We start from the raw sequence: 27,743 nt of genomic DNA, 5'->3' as shown, positions 1-27,743 counted from the left end.
GAATCAAAGACAATTTACTCATTTGATGTAATCATTCATTATCCAATTATTGGGAGGCTGTTGCTTCTTTAAATCATTGCTACCACTTCTCATGTTTTGAAGAAGGAGCAAAGTCTTCAGTTTGTTGGGAAATAATAAAAATGTAAAACTGCATCAAATAGTTTCCAGTTTATTGGGATCATCTCTTTAATATAGAGAAGATCCAATATTTTTCCTAATGACTGTTTATAATGTAGTTTATAATATTCTGGTGTACAAATATTGACCTGAATAATTTGTACCTGTACAACAAAAAGTACAAGTCTGTTCTACCTTTTTAGCGTTATCCGATAAAAAAAAAAGATTAGATGTTTAGAGCATTCAACCACCCCTATCAGTTGCTGATATATATTGACATGATTTCTGCTTCTCTGACAGAAACATGCCTGGAATCTTAATAAAAGACATAAAATTTAATAGAAACATGTCAGAAAAAATGTATTGTTTTGACTTGAAAACCATTCACTTTTCATTCATCCATCAACTATACCCTCTTATTCTTGGGGGTCATAGGCGGCTGGAGCCAATCCCAGGTGACATTGGGGAAGAGGTTGCGTACATCGTGGACAGGTCGCCAGTCAATCACAGGGCTCATTTACATTACATTTTCATCAAACAAAAACTGAATGCCAAGCCTAATCTAGTGGTATCCTCCCTGTGAGGAGGAGTCAATGCAAAACTCAGATATCTTCCACCTCTACTTATCTGAGTGCAGAGAGGAGGACAGAGAACAGTGGACACACAGTTTAACATGATGGACTATAGGACAGGACTGCTGCTTTTAACTCTCTGCTGGGCAGGTGAAGATTTTCACTGATCTTGATTTGACATTCCCATTTGTATTACTGACATATTTCACATGAAGATATTTTTTCTGGTCTTTGAACCAAGGTAATGCATGACATGCTTATCGTTTTTGGTTTGACAGGTGTTGATGGTCAGACTCTGACAGAATCTGAACCAGCAATTAAAAGACCTGGAGAATCTCACAGATTGACCTGTACAACATCTGGATTCACATTCAGTAACTACGGCATGCACTGGGTCAGACAGGCTCCTGGAAAAGGACTGGAGTGGGTTGCTTACATCAGATATGACAGTAGCAGCATCTACTACTCTCAGTCAGTCCAAGGCCGGTTTACCATCTCCAGAGACAACAGCAGAGAGCAGCTGTATCTGCAGATGAACAGTCTGAAGACTGAAGATTCTGCTGTTTATTATTGTGCTCGACACCCACAGTGACTGGAGTTGGTTGAGCAGCTGTACAAAATCCTACAGTACTCATTCTTTCAGGCTGGTAATGCATAAGTTTGAAATATTGTTCATAAAATGTACATATTTCAACATTTTATATTACATTTGTATTGTTTTAAGTATTTATAAGTTGGTTTATATTCTGTAATTTTATTTTCATATATGTTTTTATTATAAATTAAATATCCTGACTGCATTATGCACAAACTTGAAAACACATTAAAAACACAATAAAGATCACTTATTTATACAAGGTCCAAAGACAGCCCAACAATCTGGTTGCTGAAATTAAACTTCTAGAAATACTTTACATTTCTACAAAGTAAGACACAATACTGTCAGTTAATGATATGATGTGGAATCTATGAGAATGAAAAATAATGTTAATGTTTCTTTTATAAAATCACTAGAGGACAGTCAGTGTCTAGTTTCTCTCTCCTCTGTTACTAAAAGGAGAAACTCAGATCTGCTGTTCTCATTGATCTTAACTGACTGATACTCAAACTCTGAAATGATTCATATTGCTCTGTAATAAAATCAATAGTTAAATAAGAATATGTCACTCTTTCCATCACATACAGTAGTTTCATTAAAATTATTTTTAAGAGAACACAGCTGAAAGTGGAGATGAGTGATGACAGCCTTTAACATTATTGTTATTGAATTTAATTGTATTGTGTATGGAGATACCTAATTTATGTAAAAAAGATTATTAATATTTGAAGATAGAATAATAATACAGTCATTAAGGAATTATTGTTGTGTATTAACACAAATGAAAGTCTAGAAAATAAGTGGAGACAATATTGACAGTTTAATGCAATAAAGTTATCTGTACCTAGATATGAAGAAATCAAAAATGACATGCATATTTTCACTCTGCAGATATAATAACACTGAACAAACTCTTCTATTGACTCCAGTTAGACCAACATTGATGCTTCATATGTTTGATTTTATGCAAACTCAGTGACCTTCCTTGTTTCTCAGCTATAAAAACATCACATCAGGCTGTCAGTGGAGTTCACAGCACGTCAGTTTCAACATAAACCATGTTCTCTGGAGCTCTGCTGCTGCTGTTGGCAGCTGGATGTGAGTCTCTCTGGATTTGTTAAAGTCAACAGTTCTTCTTTTGCATTATAACTTGATCATTTGTTACAAAACATTTTCTTTTTTAACAGGTGTGAAGTGTGAACAGTTGACCCAGCCAGCCTCTGTGACTGTGCAGCCAGGTCAACGTCTGACCATCACCTGTCAGGTCTCTTATTCTCTCAGCAGCTACTACACAGCTTGGATCAGACAGCCTGCAGGGAAAGGACTGGAGTGGATTGGATGGAAATATACTGGAGATTCACGCTACAAAGATTCACTGAAGAACAAGTTCAGTATCGACTTAGAGACTTCCAGCAAGACAGTGACTCTAAATGGACAGAATGTGCAGCCTGAAGACACTGCTGTGTATTACTGTGCCAGAGAGCCACAGTAACACAAACCATCAGTAGACCTGAACAAAAACCCCTCAGAGCCTGAACACTTGTAACATGAAGCCACCAGAGGAGGAGCCCTCAGACCACTAATGGTTTCAACACCAGCACACAGCCTGCACTCTTGCTTGACTTTAAATAATTTGAGGTTTCAATCACTGATCATTGTCTTTTCTCCCACAACAAAAACTGAATTACATGTTTACATTGTTAAATGCACACAACTGAAACATGTTGGATGTCAGAGTTTTCCTGGAACAAATGCATGAAACCCTTTTCTTATTACCAGGACTCAAAATTTCAAATTTCAAAAAAAGGAGACATAAGATAATGTTTGTCAATCTAAAACCAAGCATACAAGGTGATTTAATAAAAGAAAAACATTTTTCTTTTCTTTTTGATATATAAAAACAGTTACACTATTACATTATTAGTAAGTTGCATTTAAAAAAAAAAATATCTGTGTTCAATAAATGTTAGTAAAATGTTAGAGTGAATAACAGTAATACATGGATAATAATTATGTTAAAAATTTAAATAGAATCTGAATTCTAAGATACAGTAAGATTATTCTCACTGATGATAATAACAATTAAGGAGAAAGCCGTAACATGCAAATATGTTTTGAGGATAGATTGAACAAAGTACACTGTTCAATCAAAAAGGAGGAGTTAATGCAAAACTCAGATATCTTCACCTCTACTTATCTGAGTGCAGAGAGGAGGACGGAGAACAGTGGACACACAGTTTAACATGATGGACTATAGGACAGGACTGCTGCTTTTAACTCTCTGCTGGGCAGGTGAAGATTTTCACTGATCTTAATTTAACATAGCTTTTATTGTTGTCATCATCTTATTTCACTTGGTGTTTTTTATCCTCTTGACAGGTGTTGATGGTCAGACTCTGACAGAATCTGAACCAGCGATTAAAAGACCTGGAGAATCCCACAGATTGACCTGTACAACATCTGGATTCACATTCAGTGACTATGGCATGCACTGGGTCAGACAGGCTGCTGGAAAAGGACTGGAGTGGATCGCTTACATCAGCAGTGCTAGTAGCTACATCTACTACTCTCAGTCAGTCCAAGGCCGGTTTACCATCTCCAGAGACAACAGCAGAGAGCAGCTGTATCTGCAGATGAACAGTCTGAAGACTGAAGATTCTGCTGTTTATTATTGTGCTCGAGACCCACAGTGACTGGAGTTGGTTGAGCAGCTGTACAAAATCCTACAGTACTCATTCTCTCAGGCTGGTAGTGCACAAGTTGAAATATTTTTCATAAAATGTATATATTTAAACATTAACACAAAGATTCACTGAAGAACAAGTTCAGTATCGACTTAGAGACTTCCAGCAACACAGTGACTCTAAATGGACAGAATTTTTTTTTTTTATGAGACAATGACTGTGTAATTTTGCCACCAGCCACAGTAACACAAACCATCAGTAGACCTGAACAAAAACCCCTCAGAGCCTGAACACTTGTAACATGAAGCCACCAGAGGAAAAAATGGACCACTAATGGTTTCAACACCAGCACACAGCCTGTATTCTTGCTTGACTTTAAATACTTTGAGGTTTCAATCACTGATCATTGTCTTTTCTCCCACAACAAAAACTGAATTACATGTTTACATTGTTAAATGCACACAACTGAAACATGTTGGATGTCAGAGTTTTCCTGGAACAAATGCATGAAACCCTGTTCTTATTATCAGGACTCAAAATTTCAAATTTGAAATAAAGGAGGCATAAGATACTGTTTGTCGATCTAAAACCAAGCATACAAGGTGATTTAATAAAAGAAAAAACATTTTTGTAATGATAATTATCTTGATAACTTTTATATATAAACAGTAACACTGTTAGATTATTTGTAAATTGCAATTAAGTAAGTAAATAAATGTGTTCAAATGTTAGATTACTTACAGTAAAACACGGATAATAATGACATTACGTTAGAAATGTAAATATAATCTGAATTCTAAGATACAGTAACCTTATTCTTACTGTAAGAATAACACAAATTACGTTAAGGAGAAAGCCGTGACATGAAAATGTTTTGGGGAAAGATTGAACAAAAAACACTGTTCAATCAAAAAGGAGGAGTTAATGCAAAACTCAGATATCTTCACCTCTACTTATTTGAGTGCAGAGAGGAGGACGGAGAACAGTGGACACACAGTTTAACATGATGGACTATAGGACAGGACTGCTGCTTTTAACTCTCTGCTGGGCAGGTGAAGATTTCACTGATCTTAATTTAACATAGCTTTTATTTGGTCTCATCAGCTTATTTCACTTGATGTTTTTTATCCTCTTGACAGGTGTTGATGGTCAGACTCTGACAGAATCTGAACCAGCGATTAAAAGACCTGGAGAATCCCACAGATTGACCTGTACAACATCTGGATTCACATTCAGCAGCTACTATATGAGCTGGATCAGACAGGCTCCTGGAAAAGGACTGGAGTGGATCGCATATATAGACACAGGTAGCTCTCCCATCTATTACTCCCAGTCAGTCCAGGGGAGGTTCATCATCTCCAGAGATGACTCCAGCAGTAAAGTCTATCTGCAGATGAACAGTCTGAAGACCGAGGACACAGCAGTGTATTACTGTGCCATAAGACACACAGTGAGAGACAATAATAGGAGAGTCATACAGAAACTACTTCCTCTATTTACAATCACAATGAGAACATTCAGTTGACTCAGTATCACTTGTTTTGCCATACTGTTGACAGGTTCTATGTATCAGTGTGGTGAAACTGTGTCCACTTCATAAGTACCTGCATGAACATTTAAAATTAAAAAGCTTCTTTTTCAGATTGTACACAAGTTTTTTTATGAACTGATTTTCTTTATTCCAAATGTACACAAAATCCTGGAATTAAATCATTTTCTAGCTATAAAAAAAAACATGTAGATATTTAACAAATCAAGCACTGTTGCCATTTTTTTCCTCTGTCATTTTTAAAATATACTCTGACTTGACGGACTTGTTTTAATACTGTATGTCTGTTTACAGATCTTACCAAAAACTCTTCCCATTATGAAAGAAGCTGGATTGGAAAAGTCTGAAGACTAAAGTTGCTGTTTGTTATTGTACTCGAGAGCCAGAGAGACTGGAGTTGTTTGAGCAGCTGTACAAAATCCTACAGTACTCATTCTTACTGGACTTATAGAGCACGACTGTCTCACATTCTTAATCTTTGAAGGTCAACCTTTACAAGTTGATAGTAAATGTTCACACCTTTAGATGCTTCAGAACTGACTCCTTCATAAGGTAGTGGTGGTATGGCGCGAATAAGAAAAATATAAAAAAGTGGTGTAAGAAAGGGCCGACAACGCCACCTAGGTTTTGTTTGAGGCCTAGGACCTCTTTAATACTACAACAATTAAAAACAAAGGTAAAAGATTAAAAAACAGGTTCTTTGTGCCAGGGGAGAGCAGTAAATCAGTGTATATAAAACAATGAGTGAAAACAAAAGTGAGGAGTAACACATTTATTTTAAAAAGAATAAAATAAAAATGTGTTAAAAAAAGGATTTAAAAACTAAAACAACTAACTAAAAAGCAAGCTAAAACAGTCAAAGATAAAAACAGCAAATAAAACCACAGCAAATCCAATAAAAGCATGCTCAAATAAAAACATCCGGCTGCAAGCAAGGTGGGTGCGTCTGTGTCATACTGAAATTTGTAAAATACAGACAATAATAAACTTTTCTCCCTGCCCCAATGCCAGTGGCCTCCTCAATAACCCTCAGTAGCTCAAAGCTATATTGAAAAAGTACAAAGTACAAATCAATATATTCATCTTGTACATGGTGTCTATGCATTATTACTCCACAAGAGTCCAAAAACTGCAGGAAAACATACTGAACCTCATTTAAAGTTTAAAGTGTGTAGATGTCGCCGCGTCATTGTCACAGTGACGCATGCGCAACTCACATCTGCACTCGACCCACATCGGGTAGTGACAAGGGAACAAGTACAGGGCTTCAATAACAAAAAAATGTTTGGGTGTCACAAGTGAGTAATCTTTCTCTGTTTAAAAGTAGCTACAATTCCTGTTTTAAAACTCAAGAGGGCAGACAAGGACTGGCTTTAACACTTATCCCAGTGACGTCCACATACAGGAACAAAGACAGGGAAGTAAAGCAGATTGTTTTTATTTCATTGTTTTCAGCCCCTAATGCTCCAGATATTGATGTTCTCTTCCTAATGATAATCTGTTACAAACTTTTCTGCCATGAAATGACTATAAACCTTCAAAATGCCACATCCAGGTGTGCTGGGCACCACTTCTTCAATCTATCAGATGACATAAATTATGCTTAAATTATTGTTGTGGTAAAGTTGATAAACTAGTAAAATTGCATTGAAAATGTACAAACTAATATGGACACTTCCTAGGCAATAAAAGTGTATTCTAGTTTCATCAAAGAAGATTTTAGATTCCAGTCCAGATGTTTCCTCCCTGTGAGGAGGAGTCGATGCAAAACTCAGATATCTTCACCTCTACTTATCTGAGTGCAGAGAGGAGGACAGAGAACAGTGGACACACAGTTTAACATGATGGACTATAGGACAGGACTGCTGCTTTTAACTCTCTGCTGGGCAGGTGAAGAGTTTCACTGATCTTAATTTGAAGTTGTCTTTAAATCATTACCAAAATTAAAAGCAACTGATTATTTTCTTTATTTGACAGGTGTTGATGGTCAGACTCTGACAGAATCTGAACCAGCGGTTAAAAGACCTGGAGAATCCCACAGATTGACCTGTACAACATCAGAAGCCTCTGTGGCTGTGCAGCCAGGTCAACGTCTGACCATCACCTGTCAGGTCTCTGGAGTGGATTGAATGGAAATTTACTGGAGCTTCATACTACAAAGATTCCCTGAAGAACAAGTTCAGTATCGACTTAGAGACTTCCAGCAAGACAGTGACTCTAAATGGACAGAATGTGCAGCCTGAAGACACTGCTGTGTATTACTGTGCCAGATACACACACTGGTTAAAGTTACTAGAGGAGCACAAATGAAAAATTTAAATTACAAAAAAAAAGTACCACCAGAGGAGCTATACAAAAACCTTAAAGAATGTATTTGTTTTTTACAAAGACCAACAGGAGGCAGTAGGATACCTAAAATATAATAATAATAATAATAACAAAGAGGCACACAATGACAGCAGCAGATAATTTTGGGGTTTTTGACTTCCTGTTTTACTTTTAACCAACAATGTAATGATGAATAACTGACTGAGTTATAGTTTTATTGAGACTGTTGAAGTCTGAATGTATTTTTTTCTCTGTTATAAGGTTTGTAAAGAATATGAACATTCAATTTAACATATTGTGAGAAATAATAATCACACACTGTTTAACACAGTGTGTAAACTGGGTAGCACTTGTTGTCATTCATACACATTTGAATGATCAAAATGATGTAATGTTTCCCAAGTATAATTTATTGGGCTTTCACATGCTCACACTACTTAGATTATGAAAACAATAGAATATCTCAACATATATATGTGGACTCACAGATGTACATAACGAACAGCCAATTAGTGCATTGAACAATAAATGCCCAAGACAAATATACATGAATAAATACAGAAATACAAACTTTTTTGTGGTGCCAAATAACAATTAAAGATCAATGCTCACCTCGAATCACGTAAGTAAAAAATGCCAATGCAATATACTTCTAATATGTGTCTGTATTACATTTTCTTTCCTTTAATAAAATAAATGGTCATAATAGTCTTGACTACGTGTTACAGAACAGTCCATCCTTCTTTATAGCCTGTCAGTGTCCTTCACTATGCAAAGTGAATATTGTTGATCTGAGTTTAACAGAATTTCAAGTTTTGTGAAGAATTATTAAACATGAATGTAACTTTGTGTTAAGTTTACTGTGATAATAAATACAATTTCTTTCATGTGTCAGAATACATTTTCATAACATAAGTCCAGTCTTTGAGTACTTGTGATAGCACAGTCCATCCTTCTCTTATAACCTGTCAGTGTCCTTCTCTATGCAAAGTGAACTTCCTCACAGTCTGCTATAAAGACTTGATATCATGCTGTCAGTTGCAGCAGAAGAAGAGAAGCTCCCATCAGATCACCTTCAATAGCAACCATGTTCTCTGTAGCTCTGCTGCTGCTGCTGGCTGCTGGATCCTGTGAGTCTCACTGAGGCAGAGACACTGACAGTATGATCACAGCACACTGTTCACTGTTATTACACTGATTCAATACTCAACATGTTTTCCTCCACAGGTGTGAAGTGTGAACAGTTGACCCAGCCAGCCTCTGTGACTGTGCAGCCAGGTCAACGTCTGACCATCACCTGTCAGGTCTCTTATTCTCTCAGCAGCTACTACACAGCTTGGATCAGACAGCCTGCAGGGAAAGGACTGGAGTGGATTGGAATAAAATATACTGGAGATTCATACTACAAAGATTCCCTGAAGAACAAGTTCAGTATCGACTTAGAGACTTCCAGCAAGACAGTGACTCTAAATGGACAGAATGTGCAGCCTGAAGACACTGCTGTGTATTACTGTGCCAGAGAGCCACAGTAACACAAACCATCAGTAGACCTGAACAAAAACCCCTCAGAGCCTGAACACTTGTAACATGAAGCCACCAGAGGACACCAGCACACAGCCTGCACTCTTGCTGGAGTTCTCCCTCTCTTCTCCCACAACAAAAACTGAATTACATGTTTACATTGTTAAATGCACACACCTGAAACATGTTGAATGTTAGAGTTTTCCTGGAACAAATGCATGAAACCCTGTTCTTATTATCGGGACTCAAAATTCCAAATTTGAAAAAAAGGAGACATAAGATAATGTTTGTCGATCTCAAACCAAGCATACAAGGTGATTTAATAAAGTAAAAAACATTTTTCTAATGATAATAATCTTGATACCTTTTATATATAAACAGTAACACTGTTACCTTATTTGTAATTATTTGTTACATTTACCAAAAACATCTGCCAAGTAAATAAATGTGTTCAAATGTTACAGAGTGACTTACAGTAAAACATGGATAATAATGACATTACGTTAAAAAGTAAATATAATCTGAACTCTAAGATACAGTAAGATTTTTCTTACTGTGAGAATAACACAAATTGTGTTAAGGAGAAAGCCGTAACATGAAAATGTGTTTTGAGGAGAGATTGAACAAAAGACACTGTTCAATGAAAAGGAGGAGTCGATGCAAATCGCAGATATCTTCACCTCTACTTATCTGAGTGCAGAGAGGAGGACAGAGAACAGTGGACACACAGTTTAACATGATGGACTATAGGACAGGACTGCTGCTTTTAACTCTCTGCTGGGCAGGTGAAGATTTCACTGATCTTAATTTAACATAGCTTTTATTTGGTGTCATCAGCTTATTTCACTTGATGTTTTTTTGTCCTCTTGACAGGTGTTGATGGTCAGACTCTGACAGAATCTGAACCAGCGATTAAAAGACCTGGAGAATCCCACAGATTGACCTGTACAACATCTGGATTCACATTCAGCAGCTACGCTATGAGCTGGATCAGACAGGCTCCTGGAAAAGGACTGGAGTGGATCGCTTATATAGGCACATCTAGTACTCCTATCTATTACTCCCAGTCAGTCCAGGGGAGGTTCACCATCTCCAGAGATGACTCCAGCAGTAAAGTCTATCTGCAGATGAACAGTCTGAAGACCGAGGACACAGCAGTGTATTACTGTGCCAGAAGAGACACAGTGAGAGACGATAACAGGAGAGTCATACAAAAACTACTTCCTCTATTTACAATCACAATGGGAACATTCAGTTGACTCAGTATCACTTGTTTTGCCATACTATCTGCTGGGCAGGTGAAGATTTTCCCTGATCTTGAATTGACATATTTTTATTTGTGTTTCGAATTTACAGTGATGCTTGACATGCTTTTATGTTTTGGTTTGACAGGTGTTGATGGTCAGACTCTGACAGAATCAGAGCCGGTGGTTAAAAGACCTGGAGAATCCCACAGATTGATCTGTACAACATCTGGATTCACATTCAGTAGCTACTGGATGGCCTGGATCAGACAGGCTCCTGGAAAAGGACTGGAGTGGGTTGCTACTATTGATGTTACTAGCATCTACTACTCTCAGTCAGTCCAAGGCCGGTTTACCGTCTCCAGAGACAACAGCAGAGAGCAGCTGTATCTGCAGATGAACAGTCTGAAGACTGAAGATTCTGCTGTTTATTATTGTGCTCGAGACCCACAGTGACTGGAGTTGGTTGAGCAGCTGTACAAAATCCTACATTCGTTCAGGCTGGTAGTGCCCAAGCATGAAGTATTTTTCATAACATGTATGTATTCATTTATTTTTATATTAGCTTTTGTTGTTTTGAGGTTGTTAATTTGTTTTATATGCTGTGATTTACTTGAAATGTTGAATGAATGAAGTAATAATCCTCCCTGCATTATACACATCCCTGAAAGTGTATTAAAAACACAATAAAGATCACTCATTGATACAAGGTCCAAAGACAGCCCAACAATCTGGTTGCTGAAATTAAACTACTACAAATATTTTACATTTCTACAAATTAAAACACAATACTGTCTGTAAAGGATGTGAAATCAAAGCGAGTCATAATATGGGAGTTATATTATATATATTAATGTTACCGTTTCTTTCATACAATCTCTAGAGGACAGTCAGTGTCTAGTTTCTCTCTCCTCTGTTACTAAAAGGAGAAACCCAGATCTGCTCTAAAATGATTCATATTGCTCTGTAATAAAACCAATCGGTAAATAAGAATATGTCACTCTTTCCATCATATACTGTAGTTTCATTTAAATTATTTCTAAGAGAAAACAGCTGAAAGTGGAGATGAGTGATGACAGTATTTAACGCTATTGTTTAGAGTGAATTTACTTGTATCATGTATGGAGATAACTATTTTATATTAAACGGTTTTTAATGTTTAAGGAAAGTCTGGAAAATATGTGGAAATAATATGGACAGTTTAATGTTATCTGTATCTGGATATGAAGAAATCAAAAATGACACGCATATTTTCACTCTGCAGATATAATAACACTGAACAAACTCTTCTATTGACTCCAGTTAGACCAACATTGATGCTTCATATGTTTGATTTTATGCAAACTCAGTGACCTTCCTTGTTTCTCAGCTATAAAAACATCACATCAGGCTGTCAGTGGAGTTCACAGCACGTCAGTTTCAACATAAACCATGTTCTCTGGAGCTCTGCTGCTGCTGTTGGCAGCTGGATGTGAGTCTCTCTGGATTTGTTAAAGTCAACAGTTCTTCTTTTGCAGTATAACTTGATCATTTGTTACAAAACATTTTCTTTTTTAACAGGTGTGAAGTGTGAACAGTTGACCCAGCCAGCCTCTGTGACTGTGCAGCCAGGTCAACGTCTGACCATCACCTGTCAGGTCTCTTATTCTCTCAGCAGCTACTACACAGCTTGGATCAGACAGCCTGCAGGGAAAGGACTGGAGTGGATTGGAATGAAAATCACTGGAGCTTCATACTACAAAGATTCCCTGAAGAACAAGTTCAGTATCGACTTAGAGACTTCCAGCAAGACAGTGACTCTAAATGGACAGAATGTGCAGCCTGAAGACACTGCTGTGTATTACTGTGCCAGATACACACACTGGTTAAAGTTACTAGAGGAGCACAAATAAAAAATTTAAATTACAAAAAAAGTTACCAGAGGAGCTATACAAAAACCTTAAAGAATGTATTTGTTTTTTACAAAGACCAACAGGAGGCAGTAGGAGACCTAAAATATAAAAATGGCAGTACGAGTATAAAACAAGAGGCACACAATGACAGTAGCAGATCATTTTGGGGTTTTTGACTTCCTTTTTATTTTTACCAACAATGTTATAGTTATAGTTTTATTGAGACTGTTGAAGCCTGAATGTATTTTTTTCTCTGTTATAAGGTTTGTAAAGAATATGAACATTCAATTTAACATATTGTGAGAAATATTAATCACACACTGTTTAACACAGTGTGTAAACTGGGTAGCACTTGGGGTCATTCATACACATTTGAATGATCAAAATGACGCAACGTTTCCCAAGTATAATTTATTGGGCTTTTACATGCTCACACTACTTAGATTATGAAAACAATAGAATATCTCAACATATATATGTGGACGACACAGATGTACATAACGAACAGCCAATTAGTGCATTGAACAATAAATGCCCAAGACAAATATACATGAATAAATACAGAAATACAAACTTTTTTTTGGTGCCAAATAACAATTAAAGATCAATGCTCACCTTGAATCACGAAAGTAAAAAATGCCAATGCAATGTACTTCTAATATGTGTCTGTATTACATTTTCTTTCCTTTAATAAAATAAATGGTCATAATAGTCTTGACTACGTGTTACAGAACAGTCCATCCTTCTTTTATAGCCTGTCAGTGTCCTTCACTATGCAAAGTGAATATTGTTGATCTGAGTTTAACAGAATTTCAAGTTTTGTGAAGAATTATTAAACATGAATGTAACTTTGTGTTAAGTTTACTGTGATAATAAATACAATTTCTTTCATGTGTCAGAATACATTTTCATAACATAAGTCCAGTCTTTGACTACTTGTGATAGCACAGTCCATCCTTCTCTTATAACCTGTCAGTGTCCTTCTCTATGCAAAGTGAACTTCCTCACAGTCTGCTATAAAGACTTGATATCATGCTGTCAGTTGCAGCAGAAGAAGAGAAGCTCCCATCAGATCACCTTCAATAGCAACCATGTTCTCTGTAGCTCTGCTGCTGCTGCTGGCTGCTGGATCCTGTGAGTCTCACTGAGGCAGAGACACTGACAGTATGATCACAGCACACTGTTCACTGGTATTACACTGATTCAATACTCAACATGTTTTCTTCCACAGGTGTGAAGTGTGAACAGTTGACCCAGCCAGCCTCTGTGACTGTGCAGCCAGGTCAACGTCTGACCATCACCTGTCAGGTCTCTTATTCTGTTGGTAGCTACTACACAGCTTGGATCAGACAGCCTGCAGGGAAAGGACTGGAGTGGATTGTAAGTGGACGTGTTGGACACACCACATACTACAAAGATTCACTGAAGAACAAGTTCAGTATCAGCTTGGACTCTTCCAGCAACACAGTGACTCTAAATGGACAGAATGTGCAGCCTGAAGACACTGCTGTGTATTACTGTGCCAGAGAGCCACAGTAACACAAACCATCAGTAGACCTGAACAAAAACCCCTCAGAGCCTGAACACTTGTAACATGAAGCCACCAGAGGAGGAGCCCTCAGACCACTAATGGTTTCAACACCAGCTCACAGCCTGCACTCTTGCTTGACTTTTAATAATTTGAGGTTTCAATCACTGATCATTGTCTCTTCTTCCACAACAAAAACTGAATTACATGTTTACATTGTTAAATGCACATAACTGAAACATGTTGAATGTCAGAGTTTTCCTGGAACAAATGCATGAAACCCTGTTCTTATTATCAGGACTAAAAATTTCTAATTTGAAAAAAAGGAGACATAAGATAATGTTTATCGATCTCAAACCAAGCATACAAGGTGATTTAATAAAAGAAAAAACATTTTTCTAATAATAATTATCTTGATAACTTTTATATATAAAGAGTAACACTATTACATTATTTTTCATTATTTGTTGCATTTAACAAAAACATCTGCCAAGTAAATAAATTTGTTCAAATGTTAAAGTGACTTACAGTAAAACATGGATAATAATTACATTAAAAATGTAAATAGAATCTGAATTCTAATATACAGTAAGATTATTCTTACTGTAAGAATAACCAACATTAAGGAGAAAGCTGTAACATGAAAATTTTTGAGGAGAGATTGAACAAAGTACACTGTTCAATCAAAAAGGAGGAGTTAATGCAAAACTCAGATATCTTCCACGTCTACTTATCTGAGTGCAGAGAGGAGGACAGAGAACAGTGGACACACAGTTTAACATGATGGACTATAGGACAGGACTGCTGCTTTTAACTTTCTGCTGGGCAGGTGAAGACTTAATTTTACATTCCCATTTGTTTTACTGACATATTTCACATGAAGATTTTCTCTGATCTTTGTACCAAGGTAATGAATGACATGCTTATCGTTTTTGGTTTGACAGGTGTTGATGGTCAGACTCTGACAGAATCTGAACCAACAATTAAAAGACCTGGAGAATCCCACAGATTGACCTGTACAACATCTGGATTCACATTCAGTGGCTACAGCATGCACTGGGTCAGACAGGCTCCTGGAAAAGGACTGGAGTGGGTTTCTTACATCAACAGTGCTAGTAGCTACATCTACTACTCTCAGTCAGTCCAAGGCCGGTTTACCGTCTCCAGAGACAACAGCAGAGAGCAGCTGTATCTGCAGATGAACAGTCTGAAGACTGAAGATTCTGCTGTTTATTATTGTGCTCGAGAGCCACAGTGACTGGAGTTGGTTGAGCAGCTGTACAAAATCCTACAGTCCTCATTCTTTCAGTCTCGTAGTGCACAAGTTTGAAATATTTTTCATAAAATGTATATATTTAAAAATGTTACGTTACATTTTTGTTCTTTTCATGTTGTTAAGTTGTTTTATATTCTGTAATTTTATTTTCATATGTGTTTTTATGATGAATTAATAATCCTCCCTGCATTATACACACACTTGAAAACACATTAAAAACACAATAAAGATCACTCATTGATACAAGGTCCAAAGATAGCCCAACAATCTGGTTGCTGAAATTAAACTTCTAGAAATACTTTACATTTCTACAAAGTAAGACACAATACTGTCTGTAGATGATATGATGTGGAATCTATGAGAATGAAATATAATGTTACTGTTTCTTTTATAAAATCACTAGAGGACAGTCAGTGTCTAGTTTCTCTCTCCTCTGTTACTAAAAGGAGAAACTCAGATCTGCTGTTCTCATTGATCTTAACTGACTGATACTCAAACTCTAAAATGATTCATATGGCTCTGTAATAAAATCAATAGGTAAATAAGAATATGTCTCTCTTTCCATCACTGTAATTTCATTAAAATTATTTATAAGCGAAAACAGCTGAAAGTGGAGATGAGTGATGACATCATTTAACATTATTGTTTAGAGGGAATTTACTTGTATCGTGTATGGAGATAACTATTTTATTTAAAAAAGATTATTAATGTTTGACAATAGAATAATAATAATATAGTCGTTAAGGAATTATTGTTGTGTATTAACACAAATGAAAGTCTAGAAAATAAGTGGAGAAAATATTGACAGTTCAATGCAATAAATTTATCTGTACCTAGATATGAATGAATCAAAAATGACACGCATATTTTCACTCTGCAGATATAATAACACTGAACAAACTCTTCTATTGACTCCAGTTAGACCAACATTGATGCTTCATATGTTTGATTTTATGCAAACTCAGTGACCTTCCTTGTTTCTCAGCTATAAAAACATCACATCAGGCTGTCAGTGGAGTTCACAGCACGTCAGTTTCAACATAAACCATGTTCTCTGGAGCTCTGCTGCTGCTGTTGGCAGCTGGATGTGAGTCTCTCTGGATTTGTTAAAGTCAACAGTTCTTCTTTTGCAGTATAACTTGATCATTTGTTACAAAACATTTTCTTTTTTAACAGGTGTGAAGTGTGAACAGTTGACCCAGCCAGCCTCTGTGACTGTGCAGCCAGGTCAACGTCTGACCATCACCTGTCAGGTCTCTTATTCTCTCAGCAGCTACTACACAGCTTGGATCAGACAGCCTGCAGGGAAAGGACTGGAGTGGATTGGAATGAAATATACTGGAGGTTCACACTACAAAGATTCACTGAAGAACAAGTTCAGTATCGACTTAGAGACTTCCAGCAAGACAGTGACTCTAAATGGACAGAATGTGCAGCCTGAAGACACTGCTGTGTATTACTGTGCCAGAGAGCCACAGTAACACAAACCATCAGTAGACCTGAACAAAAACCCCTCAGAGCCTGAACACTTGTAACATGAAGCCACCAGAGGAGGAGCCCTCAGACCACTAATGGTTTCAACACCAGCACACAGCCTGCACTCTTTCTTGACTTTAAATACTTTGGGGTTTCAATCACTGATCATTGTCTTTTCTCCCACAACAAAAACTGAATTACATGTTTACATTGTTAAATGCACACAACTGAAACATGTTGGATGTCAGAGTTTTCCCGGAACAAATGCATGAAACCCTGTTCTTATTGTCAGGACTCAAAATTTCAAATTTGAAAAAAAGGAGACATAAGATAATGTTTGTCGATCTAAAACCAAGCATACAAATTCTTCAACTCTTCCCCACTTACTGGTTTTGCACCAAATTCCAGCTTTTGTTGTTTGGGTGGTGGGGGACCTCCTCTCTGCTTCGCTCCACCTGCTGGGACTTACTCTGTAAGTTTGACTGCAGTGCTGCGACTCCAAATGTTTCTTCAAATTTGACGTAGTCGCCACCAGCACAGAGTGTACAACGAACCTTAATATTGCCGTCTTTAGCTGACACAAACTCAAAATAGTGACTGTATTTCCAGCTGGAAAACGCGCATCTCTCTCCTCCCTCCATTGTTGTTTACGTTTGTGTCGCTGCGTGGTACACATGCTGAAAACGTGACTTGTCGCATACGTGACTTCACTCCCTGAGACGCAAGAAGAAAGCAAAAATATATATTTTTACTAAGGAAAATGACAAATAGTAACGCACAGTGACTTGGATAAGTAACTTTAATCTGATTACTGCTTTGGAAATAGTAACGCGTTAGATTACTCGTTACTGAAAAAAGTGCTCAGATTAGAGTAACGCGTTACTAGTAACGCGTTACGTGGCATCACTGGCCATAACATGAAAATGTTTTGGGGAAAGATTGAACAAAAAACATTGTTCAAAAATCAATATTTTGGTAGCATTTATAAATAAAAAGCTTCCACATGATTTTCAGATTGTACACAAGTTTTTTCACGAAAATGACAGAATGACAGGAACAATTTTACACTAATTGCTGGAATTCACAGATTTTACAGCCATTAAAAGGAAGCATCAACAAACCAAAACCTTGTTGAAAGTTCTTATTCGGGTTTACAGTGTACATTATGATACAATGACATTTGTTTTGTTTTCAATTTATCTGAAGCTAATAAAAAACATTCTGAGCTGTAATGAAAAAAATAAAGAAAATTATAATCCTCTAATCATCAGTTACAACAATGCATCTTCTGCTTTTCATTCACTGTTATGTTGGTGCTGTGAGTGTATCCCAGCATGCAATGGGTGGAAGGAAGGGAAACAGGGAAAAAGCACAGGGCTTGAATAACAAACTAATCTTATTGGGTGTCACCCAATTTATGTTAAAAGTAGCTACCATTCCTGTTTTAAAACTCTAGAGGGCAGACAAGGACTGGCTTTAACACTTATGACGTCCATATACAGGAACAAAGACAGGGAAGAAAAGCACTAAATGTTATATTTAATTGTTTTCAGCCCCTAATGCTCCAGATATAGATGTTCTCCTCCTAATGATAATCTGTTACCAACTTTTCTGCCATTAAATGACCATAAACCATCACAATGCCACATCCAGGTGTGCTGGGCACCACTGATCCACAGGTTGTAGCTTATCATTTAAATATAATCAAACAGATGACATTGTGCTTAAATTATTGTTGTGGTAATGTTGATACCTAAGTTACTCATTGTTAAACAGCATTTAAAAATGTTCAAACTAATATGGACACTTCCTGTTCAGTAAACATTCATTCTAGTTTCACCAAAGAAGATGTTAGATTAAGTCCAGTCCAGATGTTTCCTCCCTGTGAGGAGGAGTCGATGCAAAACTCAGATATCTTCACCTCTACTTATCTGAGTGCAGAGAGGAGGACAGAGACCAGTGGACACACAGTTTAACATGATGGACTATAGGACAGGACTGCTGCTTTTAACTCTCTGCTGGGCAGGTGAAGATTTTTACTGATCTTAATTAAACATAGTTTTGAATTGTGTAACAACTAAATTCATGTGATTTTTTTTTTATCCTCTTGACAGGTGTTGATGGTCAGACTCTGACAGAATCTGAACCAGCGATTAAAAGACCTGGAGAATCCCACAGATTGACCTGTACAACATCTGGATTGTCATTCAGTAGCTACTATATGGCCTGGATCAGACAGGCTCCTGGAAAAGGACTGGAGTGGATTACGAGTATCCACAGTACTAACATCTACTACTCTCAGTCAGTCCAAGGCCGGTTTACCGTCTCCAGAGACAACAGCAGAGAGCAGCTGTATCTGCAGATGAACAGTCTGAAGACTGAAGATTCTGCTGTTTATTATTGTGCTCGAGACCCACAGTGACTGGAGTTGGTTGAGCAGCTGTACCAAATCCTACAGTATTCTTACTGTGCTAATGAAGCCAAATAATGAAGATGATATATGAATGTATTATTTATATCATATATTTTATATCATATATTTTTTAATATTACTACTTTTTTCAATTTTTCTTTCCCTAAATTTTACATTATGTATCATTTTTAGATAATACATTACCCTTTGTCTCTTCATTATTTAACGTCCTGCTTTCCTGAGAAATATTATTACTCAACATTAAACACACAAAAACACAATAAAGATCACTTGTTGGTAAAAGTGCCAAAAACATCACAACGATCTGGTTGCTTAAATTAAACTACTTCAATTCCTGCAGTAAGAAACATTTCTTGTCTTTCCTCAGATCCTGTTCTTATAGATATATTCTTAGAAAAAAATACAATGTCTTAGATTTTGTTGTTTTTAATAAAATCATGAAAATGTGCCCTGAAAAATATAGACATTATTAACCACCAACAATAACCATTATATACATTAAAAAAATATATTACCTTAATTTCAATTCATTGAATTTATTTAAAGGATAGCCCCTTGATATGTATACCATTTATATAGGGGGTCCTACCCTCGTATGTGAGATATACTGTATGTGTGTATGTGTTTTTTGTGTCATGGTTGTCTAAGCTACTGGAAGCCGAAAATTTCCCTTGGGATGAATAAATTATCTATCTATCTATCTATCTATCTATCTATCTATCTATCTATCTATCTATCTATCTATCTATCTATCTATCTATCTATCTATCTATCTATCTATCTATCTATCTATCTATCTATCTATCTATCTATCTGTCTATCAATTATCACTTCCTTACAAAACAGCCAAAGACAGCAAAACAATCCTTGTCCCGTTATGAATAAAATAAATACTACATACACATTTCAGCCATGTGGCATCTAAAGCAGGAGTGACAAATAATGTTACATTTTCTTTCATAAAAACCCTAGAACGCGTCAGTCTCAAGTTTCTCTGTCCTCTATATGGAAACACTTAGTTATGCTTATCTCTTTGATTTTGACTGATTGCCACTCAAAACTACAATTTTATACTCAAACCCTTTGAGAGCATTTAGAGAACATTTTGGTGCTGAATCAGCTATGACTGATTCTTCATGTATTCATTTAGTTGTGTAGTTCTCCATTTCATCATTTCAAATCAATTTCAATACAAACAGTTAGAAGACTTAAGGATCTGCTGTTTATTCTTGTGTATGTAAGCCATTGGGTTGGAAGCTGAATGGATACTGTAGTAATACAGCAATAAGGCAAAATTTTACTTCCTTGGCTCTTTGTCAGATTATTAGCAGTAATCCATCTCACTTAGGTGAACAATAACCTTTTAAATTAACGTCTTAGACTGACATTACAGCTTGTACTGTATACATTGAACTACACACCACACAATCTTACCCTCTTAGAAATGCACACAGTTGAAAAACTGTCCAAACACACTGAAAAATAATAGAAACAATGAACATATTTAATGTATCTCAGTCTGTTTCGAAAAAACTCTCTCTCTCTCTCTGTATCTTCCACTGCTAAAATGTAAATTCACACTGAAGCATAATCCCTACCCATTCTGTCAACACAATATATAATCCCCATAACAGCCTCTGCAGTTGAAGACTGAGTCAAGTTCCCACCATGACAGTTGTACAGAGTGTCCTCCTCTTGGCTCTCATTTCAGGTGAGTGAAGTCGGTGTTGAGCGAAGGAGGAGAAAAGGAGCTTTGGATGTCGGCTGGCTCCCTGTAATCTAAACTCTGTCTCTTCCAGCTGCTCAGGGCCAGTCCCTCACCTCCTCAGAGCCAGTGGTGAGCAGAGCTGGACAACCTGTCACTCTGTCCTGTAAGGTGGACGGACTGTCTCTAGCTTGGCTGCACTGGATTCGTCAGAAACCAGGGAAAGGACTGGAATGGATCGGACGCATCGATGGCGGAACTGGCACAATATTTGCCCAAAGTGTCCAAGGACAGTTTTCCATCACCAAAGACACTTCCCAAAATCGTGTGCACTTAGAGGTTAAGAGTCTGAAACAAGAAGACTCTGCAGTTTATTATTGTGCACGAGAGCCACAGTGACACACAACACTACTAAGCTGTACAAAAACTGAATAACACTGATCTCTGTGTGAGAAGCACTGAAGCATGTCAGGGCTGTGAAAACACATGTTCCACTGAATGATGGACAGTTTATAATGAAAGATATGTCATCAATAAAAACTGTATTTGTCACTATGTTGGGACAGTTTATCATGACTCAGAGCCTGCATTTGTAAAAAGATTATTGGAATTAGAAAATAAATTCAATATATTATAATATAAGCTCTTTCCTAAAAATATAGCTCTATACAGTCATGCAAACCACCAACAGACCTGCAAAAATATCCAGCATCTATGTGACTCAATCATACATTTTAAATTACATAATTAATTTGTGAGTTCATTTACCATAAACCTTACCTTACCTTTTTTTTTGGTTATATGATAAAACATTACAAAAAAGGAGCCACTCCCTCCCCATTATGTCCTGATGCAAATCTTGAGTCTGTGCAGTGTACTTCTGTCCTGCTGACTGCTCTTGTACTTTGTGTGGAGCATCAGATGTCACATCTCCAGCCTCAGGATGATGAACACACTCACTCTTCTGCTGGTTGCTCTCTCTCTGCCCTGTGAGTTCTCCTGCTTCTTGCTGTTTTATCTTTTCTCAGACATCATGGACTGATGGTCAGTCAGTGACACCAGAAAACTTCCCAGATGATTAATTTCTTCCGTGTTTCCTCTCTACCTTTTATTTCATCAGGTTGTACTGGTCAGAGTATGGAGTCCATTCCTTCCAGTTCAGTAGTGAAAAAGCCTGGGGAGACTCTCAGTCTCTCCTGCAGGGGATCTGGCTTCACATTTAGCTGCTGTGGTATGAACTGGATCAGACAACCTGCAGGAGAAGGACTGGAATGGATAGGGAGCGGCTACTCTTCTGCAAGTAGTAACACTTATGCGAGCAGTGTTCAGGGCCGTGTAGAAATCAGTAGAGATGACAGCAACAGCATGGTGTATCTGAGACTGTCCAACTTAAAGCCAGAGGACTCTGCTGTGTATTACTATGCCAGAGTAACACACTGGTTAAAGGAAGCAGAGCGGCTTGACAAAAACCTCATACAAATTATTTTCCCAAGTAGCTACAGGTGGCAGTAGAAGATAAGACGTCAGATGATACTAAGGAGAATATGACAATAGGCTCGTTCGAGATGAACTGCGCCTCGCCTGTAAAGTAGACGAGAGCAGGAGGCAGCAGCGGGGGGCAGTGACAAAAATCCGCTCTCAGGTCGGACAGTTTCCAGCTGATTCCAGCAGCCTTCAGGCTGAACAGGAAGTGACAGAAACACTGGTAGTCCAATTCTGATTTAATAAAATGTTATCAGACCCATATATCAGCTTTTACACAGTCTCCAGTAGATTTTATTATGACAGAGCTGTCATAATTCTCTACATGCGATATGTTGCTGAGTTTAATTAACAACACACTGTAGATGATCCATGATCTGAACAGATTTAGTCTCTCTGACTTCTAACATCACTATCAGCCACACTACATGTGTTCTGTTCAGAATAAGCCTTTAAATCAGACAAATCGCAGTTAAAATCCCTCCGATTCAAAATCAATAAAATGTTTATATAAAACGTCATCATGTTGAGTCGATTCTGAACCAATCAGCTGTTCGATCAGCTGAGAGGCCGGCGTTTCCCAGCATGCACTGGGTCCACATGCGTCCGCCTGGCTCTTGCAGTTGGTGAAAAGCAACTGCGCTACCTGCTATCAGTACCCGATCCGTTCCAACTGCACAATCCGTTCTGCGCGTGCGCAAGATGTTCACGCATGCGCAGATGATAATACTGTTTTACGACTTGCCCGATCTGTTCCACGCTAGCCTCCACCCAAGCTAACGTTAGTTTAGCTAACAGCTAACTCGGCTAACCGCTAGTCGACAAATAACGCATGCGCAGAACGGATCGTGCAGGCAGAACGGACAGCTAAATTCAGTCTAAAATAACGTTAATTCAAACATAATGGGAAAAGCAGGCTACAGCAAAATTAAGACTTTACAGTATCAATAAAGACAAGTATTGAGTGATTGTATTTTAAATGAGCACAAGTAAAGTAGAACTGACGTAACAGCTGTTATATATGTTAACGTTTGTTTTGAAGTTTTATTTTGAGGGTCTTTTAAAAGTTTGCATGCTGTCTCAGCTAGCGGTTAGCCAAATGAACTGTTAGCTAATGTAACGTTAGCTTCCCAGTGGAGGCTAACGGCAGACCGCTATAATCACCTAGCGATCCGCCCAAATTAGCTATTAGCTAAACTAACGTGAATTAGCTATTAGCTAAACTAACGTTAGCTTCCCGGTGGAGGCTAGTGTGGGAACAGATCGGGTAGTGTCGTAAATCATCGTACCACGCGAACATCTTGCGCATGCGCAGAACGGATTGTGCAGTTGGAACGGATCGGGTACCGACACCTGCATCTCAGAACTGCGGCCGCCTTGGTCTCGTGAGATTATCGTTGCCCACGTGTGCATGACGTCAGAGCAAGTCGGGATCAAGTCGGACACAAATCTAACCAGCATGCATTGGGCGGCGATCGCCGGTGATCGATTCTGCGCAGATCTGGCTCATCTCGAACGTGCCTAGTGTCTCTAAACACACACACACACAAATTCATGACCTCAATGGAAGCAACAGCTGATGTCGTGGTTTGTGACTTCCTGTTTTGTAGTTTTACATTTGAAATTTGCTTTTCCACAAAAAAATGGTAATAATGTTCCTTTTTTTTATTTTGAACAGCAGATGTTGAGAATATATTTGGACATTTATGCATGATATATCCAGAATATGGATGGCCATGAAATGCTGCTGAGCAAATTATATAGATACGTCATTTGAGTATAAATAAATATATCTTCATTATTGAGAAAATCATACGTATAATCATATAATGAAAGAATGATATAAATCATATTTTCCAGAGCTGTGTTGAGTTTCTGTTTGAGGAGGAGGAGTCAATGCAAATCTCTGACCTCTTCCATCTCTACATATGTGTTGCAGAGTGAAGGACAGACACTAAATCACTGACATACACACTGTAGACTGGACAGAGACCACTGGCTTTAACAATGATCAGACCTGATTATTTGGTTGTTTTTCTCATCCTGTCATTTAACTGGGCAGGTAAGAACAATCTTTTTTCTGACAAACCTCCTGGCACAAAGACAACATGGCTGCATTACAGTAACTAATGAGCTGTTTACATGTCTGTAGGTACTGAGGGTCAAACACTGACTGAGTCTGAATCAGTTGTTAAAAGACCTGGAGAATCCCACAGACTGACCTGTACATATTCAGGGTTTGGTGGTGATATTCATAATGCTTGGATCAGACAGGCTGCTGGAAAAGGACTGGAATGGATCGCTTACATCAGCAGTGCTAGCAGCATCTCCTACTCTCAGTCAGTTCAGGGCCGGTTTACCGTCTCCAGAGAAAACAGCAGACAGCAGGTGTATCTGCAGATGAACAGTCTGAAGACTGAAGATTCTGCTGTTTATTATTGTGCTCGAGAGCCACAGTGACACAGGAAGGAGCAACGCTGTACAAAAACTCAACATGTCAAAACTTTGCTTTCTTATTTTGTCATTCACATAATAAGCTTCAGTTCAACATCATCAACAAATTCATATAAATAGTCTCAATAAAACTCCATTCAGACATGTTGTATTGCAGTTCTCCCATATATAGTTGAAGCAGACAATAACTATTCTGTTAATCTGTTGATTCTGTTGTAAATATGAATCTATTTGTCTGACATGTTTGACTTGTGTTAGATAATTCGTAATTAAAAACAAATGGAATTTAAGTTTGTTTTAAATTTGTAATAATAACTACATTTTCTTTCATGTGTCAAAAATACACACAATTTAAAGCTTTACTTGTGACAGGACAGTCCATCCTTCTTTTATAGCCTGTCAGTGTCCTCATCACATCATCATCACCACACTCAGAGAAACAGTCTCAATAACACTGTTTCATACAGACATGTTTTATTACAGCTCCCCCAGATGCTGTTGAAGCAGACATTAAATATTCTGTTGATCTGAGTGTAAATGTAAATCTGTTTGTTTTACATGTCTGACTTGTATTAGAAGTTTTGTGAAAAATGTATAAAAATAAATTTCAATTTGTGTTGACTTTGCCATGATAATAATTACATTTTCTTTCAGAATCAGAATCAGAATACTTTATTGATCCACTCAGGGAAATTATTTAGTTGCAGTGTCAAAATACATGTTCATAACACAATTCCAAGCATTGACAATTTTGACAGGACAGTCCATCCTTCTTTTATAGCCTGTCAGTGTCCTTCTCTATGCAAAGTGAACTTCCTCACAGTCTGCTATAAAGACTTGATATCATGCTGTCAGTTGCAGCAGAAGAAGAGAAGCTCCCATCAGATCACCTTCAATAGCAACCATGTTCTCTGTAGCTCTGCTGCTGCTGCTGGCTGCTGGATCCTGTGAGTCTCACTGAGGCAGAGACACTGACAGTATGATCACAGCACACTGTTCACTGTTATTACACTGATTCAATACTCAACATGTTTTCCTCCACAGGTGTGAAGTGTGAACAGTTGACCCAGCCAGCCTCTGTGACGGTGCAGCCAGGTCAACGTCTGACCATCACCTGTCAGGTCTCTTATTCTCTCAGCAGCTATCGCACAGCTTGGATCAGACAGCCTGCAGGGAAAGGACTGGAGTGGATTGGAATGAAATATACTGGAGATTCGTTCTACAAAGATTCCCTGAAGAACAAGTTCAGTATCGACTTAGAGACTTCAAGCAAGACAGTGACTCTAAATGGACAGAATGTGCAGCCTGAAGACACTGCTGTGTATTACTGTGCCAGAGAGCCACAGTAACACAAACCATCAGTAGACCTGAACAAAAACCCCTCAGAGCCTGAACACTTGTAACATGAAGCCACCAGAGGAGGAGCCCTCAGACCACTAATGGTTTCAACACCAGCTCACAGCCTGCACTCTTGCTGGAGTTTAAATACTTTGGGGTTTCAATCACTGATCATTGTCTCTTCTCCCACAACAAAAACTGAATTACATGTTTACATTGTTAAATGCACGCTACTGAAATGTGTTGGATGTTACAGTTTTCCTGGAACAAATGCATGAAACCCTGTTCTTATTACCAGGAGTCAAAATTTCAAATTTGAAAAAAAGGAGACATAAGATAATGTTTGTCGATCTCAAACCAAGGATACAAGGTGATTTAATAAAAGAAAAAAATGTTTTCTAATAATAATTATCTTGATAACTTTTATATATAAACAGTGACACTATTACATTATTTGTAATTATTTGTTGCATTTAACAACATCTGCCAAATGTGTTGAAATGTTAGAATGACTTACAGTAAAACATGGATAATAATTACGTTAAAAATGTAAATAGAAACTGAAAACTAGGATACAGTAAGATTATTCTTACTGTAACAATAACACAAATTACGTTAAGGAGAAAGCGTAACATATGTTTTGAGGACAGATTGAACAAAGGACACTGTTCAGTCAAAAGGAGGAGTTAATGCAAAACTCAGATATCTTCCACCTCTACTTATCTGAGTGCAGAGAGGAGGACAGAGAACAGTGGACACACAGTTTAACATGATGGACTATAGGACAGGACTGCTGCTTTTAACTCTCTGCTGGGCAGGTGAAGATTTTCACTTTGTTAAACATAGTTCTGAATTGTGTAACAACTAAATTCATTTAATGTATTTTTTTATATATATCTTGACAGGTGTTGATGGTCAGACTCTGACAGAATCTGAACCAGCGATTAAAAGACCTGGAGAATCTCACAGATTGACCTGTACAACACTTGGATTCACACTCAGCAGCTACTACATGGCCTGGATCAGACAGGCTCCTGGAAAAGGACTAGAGTGGATTGCCTGGAATGATAACGGTGGTAGCACCAAATACTACTCTCAGTCAGTCCAAGGCCGGTTTACCGTCTCCAGAGACAACAGCAGAGAGCAGCTGTATCTGCAGATGAACAGTCTGAAGACTGAAGATTCTGCTGTTTATTATTGTGCTCGAGACCCACAGTGACTGGAGTTGGTTGAGCAGCTGTACAAAATCCTACAGTATTCTTCCTGGGCTGATGAAGCCTAATAATGAAGATGATATATGAATGTAATATTTGTATTCTCACAACGATCTGGTTGCTTAAAGTAAACTACTTCAACTCCTGCAGTAAGAAACATTTCTTGTCTTTCCTCATCCTCCCTGGGCTGATAAACTCTGCACTGTCTCACATGACTGATGTCCTCAGGTCAAGTCATTCAAAATGAGACAACACAGACTTTGAGTATGATTGTTGTATGATTGGCTTTTAAGAATTCTGAATAAAAACAAGTAAAAATCATGCTGCATGA

The 27,743-nt window shown here is 37.7% G+C and overlaps 12 gene segments (V, D, J or C); all 12 read left to right on the top strand.

The window, feature by feature from the left end:
• The first annotated feature begins 717 nt into the window (after positions 1-717).
• LOC114569134 (immunoglobulin heavy variable 3-30-like) lies at positions 718-1,300 on the top strand. The segment is given in 2 exon segments: positions 718-839; positions 968-1,300. Coding segments are annotated over 2 exon segments (363 nt in total).
• Positions 1,301-2,277: 977 nt separating this feature from the next.
• On the top strand, positions 2,278-2,864 carry LOC114569173 (immunoglobulin heavy variable 4-59-like). The segment is given in 2 exon segments: positions 2,278-2,385; positions 2,475-2,864. Coding segments are annotated over 2 exon segments (345 nt in total).
• A 648-nt stretch (positions 2,865-3,512) lies between these two features.
• On the top strand, positions 3,513-3,997 carry LOC114569127 (immunoglobulin heavy variable 3-21-like). The segment is given in 2 exon segments: positions 3,513-3,579; positions 3,667-3,997. Coding segments are annotated over 2 exon segments (363 nt in total).
• A 959-nt stretch (positions 3,998-4,956) lies between these two features.
• Positions 4,957-5,496, top strand: LOC114569392 (Ig heavy chain V region 6.96-like). The segment is given in 2 exon segments: positions 4,957-5,023; positions 5,111-5,496. Coding segments are annotated over 2 exon segments (435 nt in total).
• A 3,379-nt stretch (positions 5,497-8,875) lies between these two features.
• Positions 8,876-9,439, top strand: LOC114569169 (Ig heavy chain V region 5A-like). The segment is given in 2 exon segments: positions 8,876-8,978; positions 9,076-9,439. Coding segments are annotated over 2 exon segments (348 nt in total).
• A 624-nt stretch (positions 9,440-10,063) lies between these two features.
• LOC114569390 (immunoglobulin heavy variable 3-48-like) lies at positions 10,064-10,628 on the top strand. The segment is given in 2 exon segments: positions 10,064-10,154; positions 10,243-10,628. Coding segments are annotated over 2 exon segments (435 nt in total).
• A 1,348-nt stretch (positions 10,629-11,976) lies between these two features.
• On the top strand, positions 11,977-12,505 carry LOC114569389 (Ig heavy chain V region 5A-like). The segment is given in 2 exon segments: positions 11,977-12,084; positions 12,174-12,505. Coding segments are annotated over 2 exon segments (372 nt in total).
• A 1,031-nt stretch (positions 12,506-13,536) lies between these two features.
• LOC114569160 (Ig heavy chain V region 5A-like) lies at positions 13,537-14,141 on the top strand. The segment is given in 2 exon segments: positions 13,537-13,639; positions 13,737-14,141. Coding segments are annotated over 2 exon segments (351 nt in total).
• Positions 14,142-14,808: 667 nt separating this feature from the next.
• On the top strand, positions 14,809-15,334 carry LOC114569142 (immunoglobulin heavy variable 3-21-like). The segment is given in 2 exon segments: positions 14,809-14,862; positions 14,978-15,334. Coding segments are annotated over 2 exon segments (363 nt in total).
• Positions 15,335-16,288: 954 nt separating this feature from the next.
• Positions 16,289-16,879, top strand: LOC114569175 (Ig heavy chain V region 5A-like). The segment is given in 2 exon segments: positions 16,289-16,396; positions 16,486-16,879. Coding segments are annotated over 2 exon segments (345 nt in total).
• Positions 16,880-18,741: 1,862 nt separating this feature from the next.
• LOC114569150 (immunoglobulin heavy variable 3-21-like) lies at positions 18,742-19,215 on the top strand. The segment is given in 2 exon segments: positions 18,742-18,811; positions 18,900-19,215. Coding segments are annotated over 2 exon segments (357 nt in total).
• Positions 19,216-26,906: 7,691 nt separating this feature from the next.
• On the top strand, positions 26,907-27,432 carry LOC114569129 (Ig heavy chain V region 6.96-like). The segment is given in 2 exon segments: positions 26,907-27,016; positions 27,104-27,432. Coding segments are annotated over 2 exon segments (363 nt in total).
• Positions 27,433-27,743: the final 311 nt, after the last annotated feature.

Source organism: Perca flavescens, chromosome 15 (genome assembly GCF_004354835.1).
Source record: "Perca flavescens isolate YP-PL-M2 chromosome 15, PFLA_1.0, whole genome shotgun sequence".
NCBI lineage: Eukaryota > Metazoa > Chordata > Actinopteri > Perciformes > Percidae > Perca > Perca flavescens.
The sequence above is the reverse complement of the archived record's forward strand: the minus strand, read 5'-3'. Positions and strand labels throughout refer to the sequence as shown.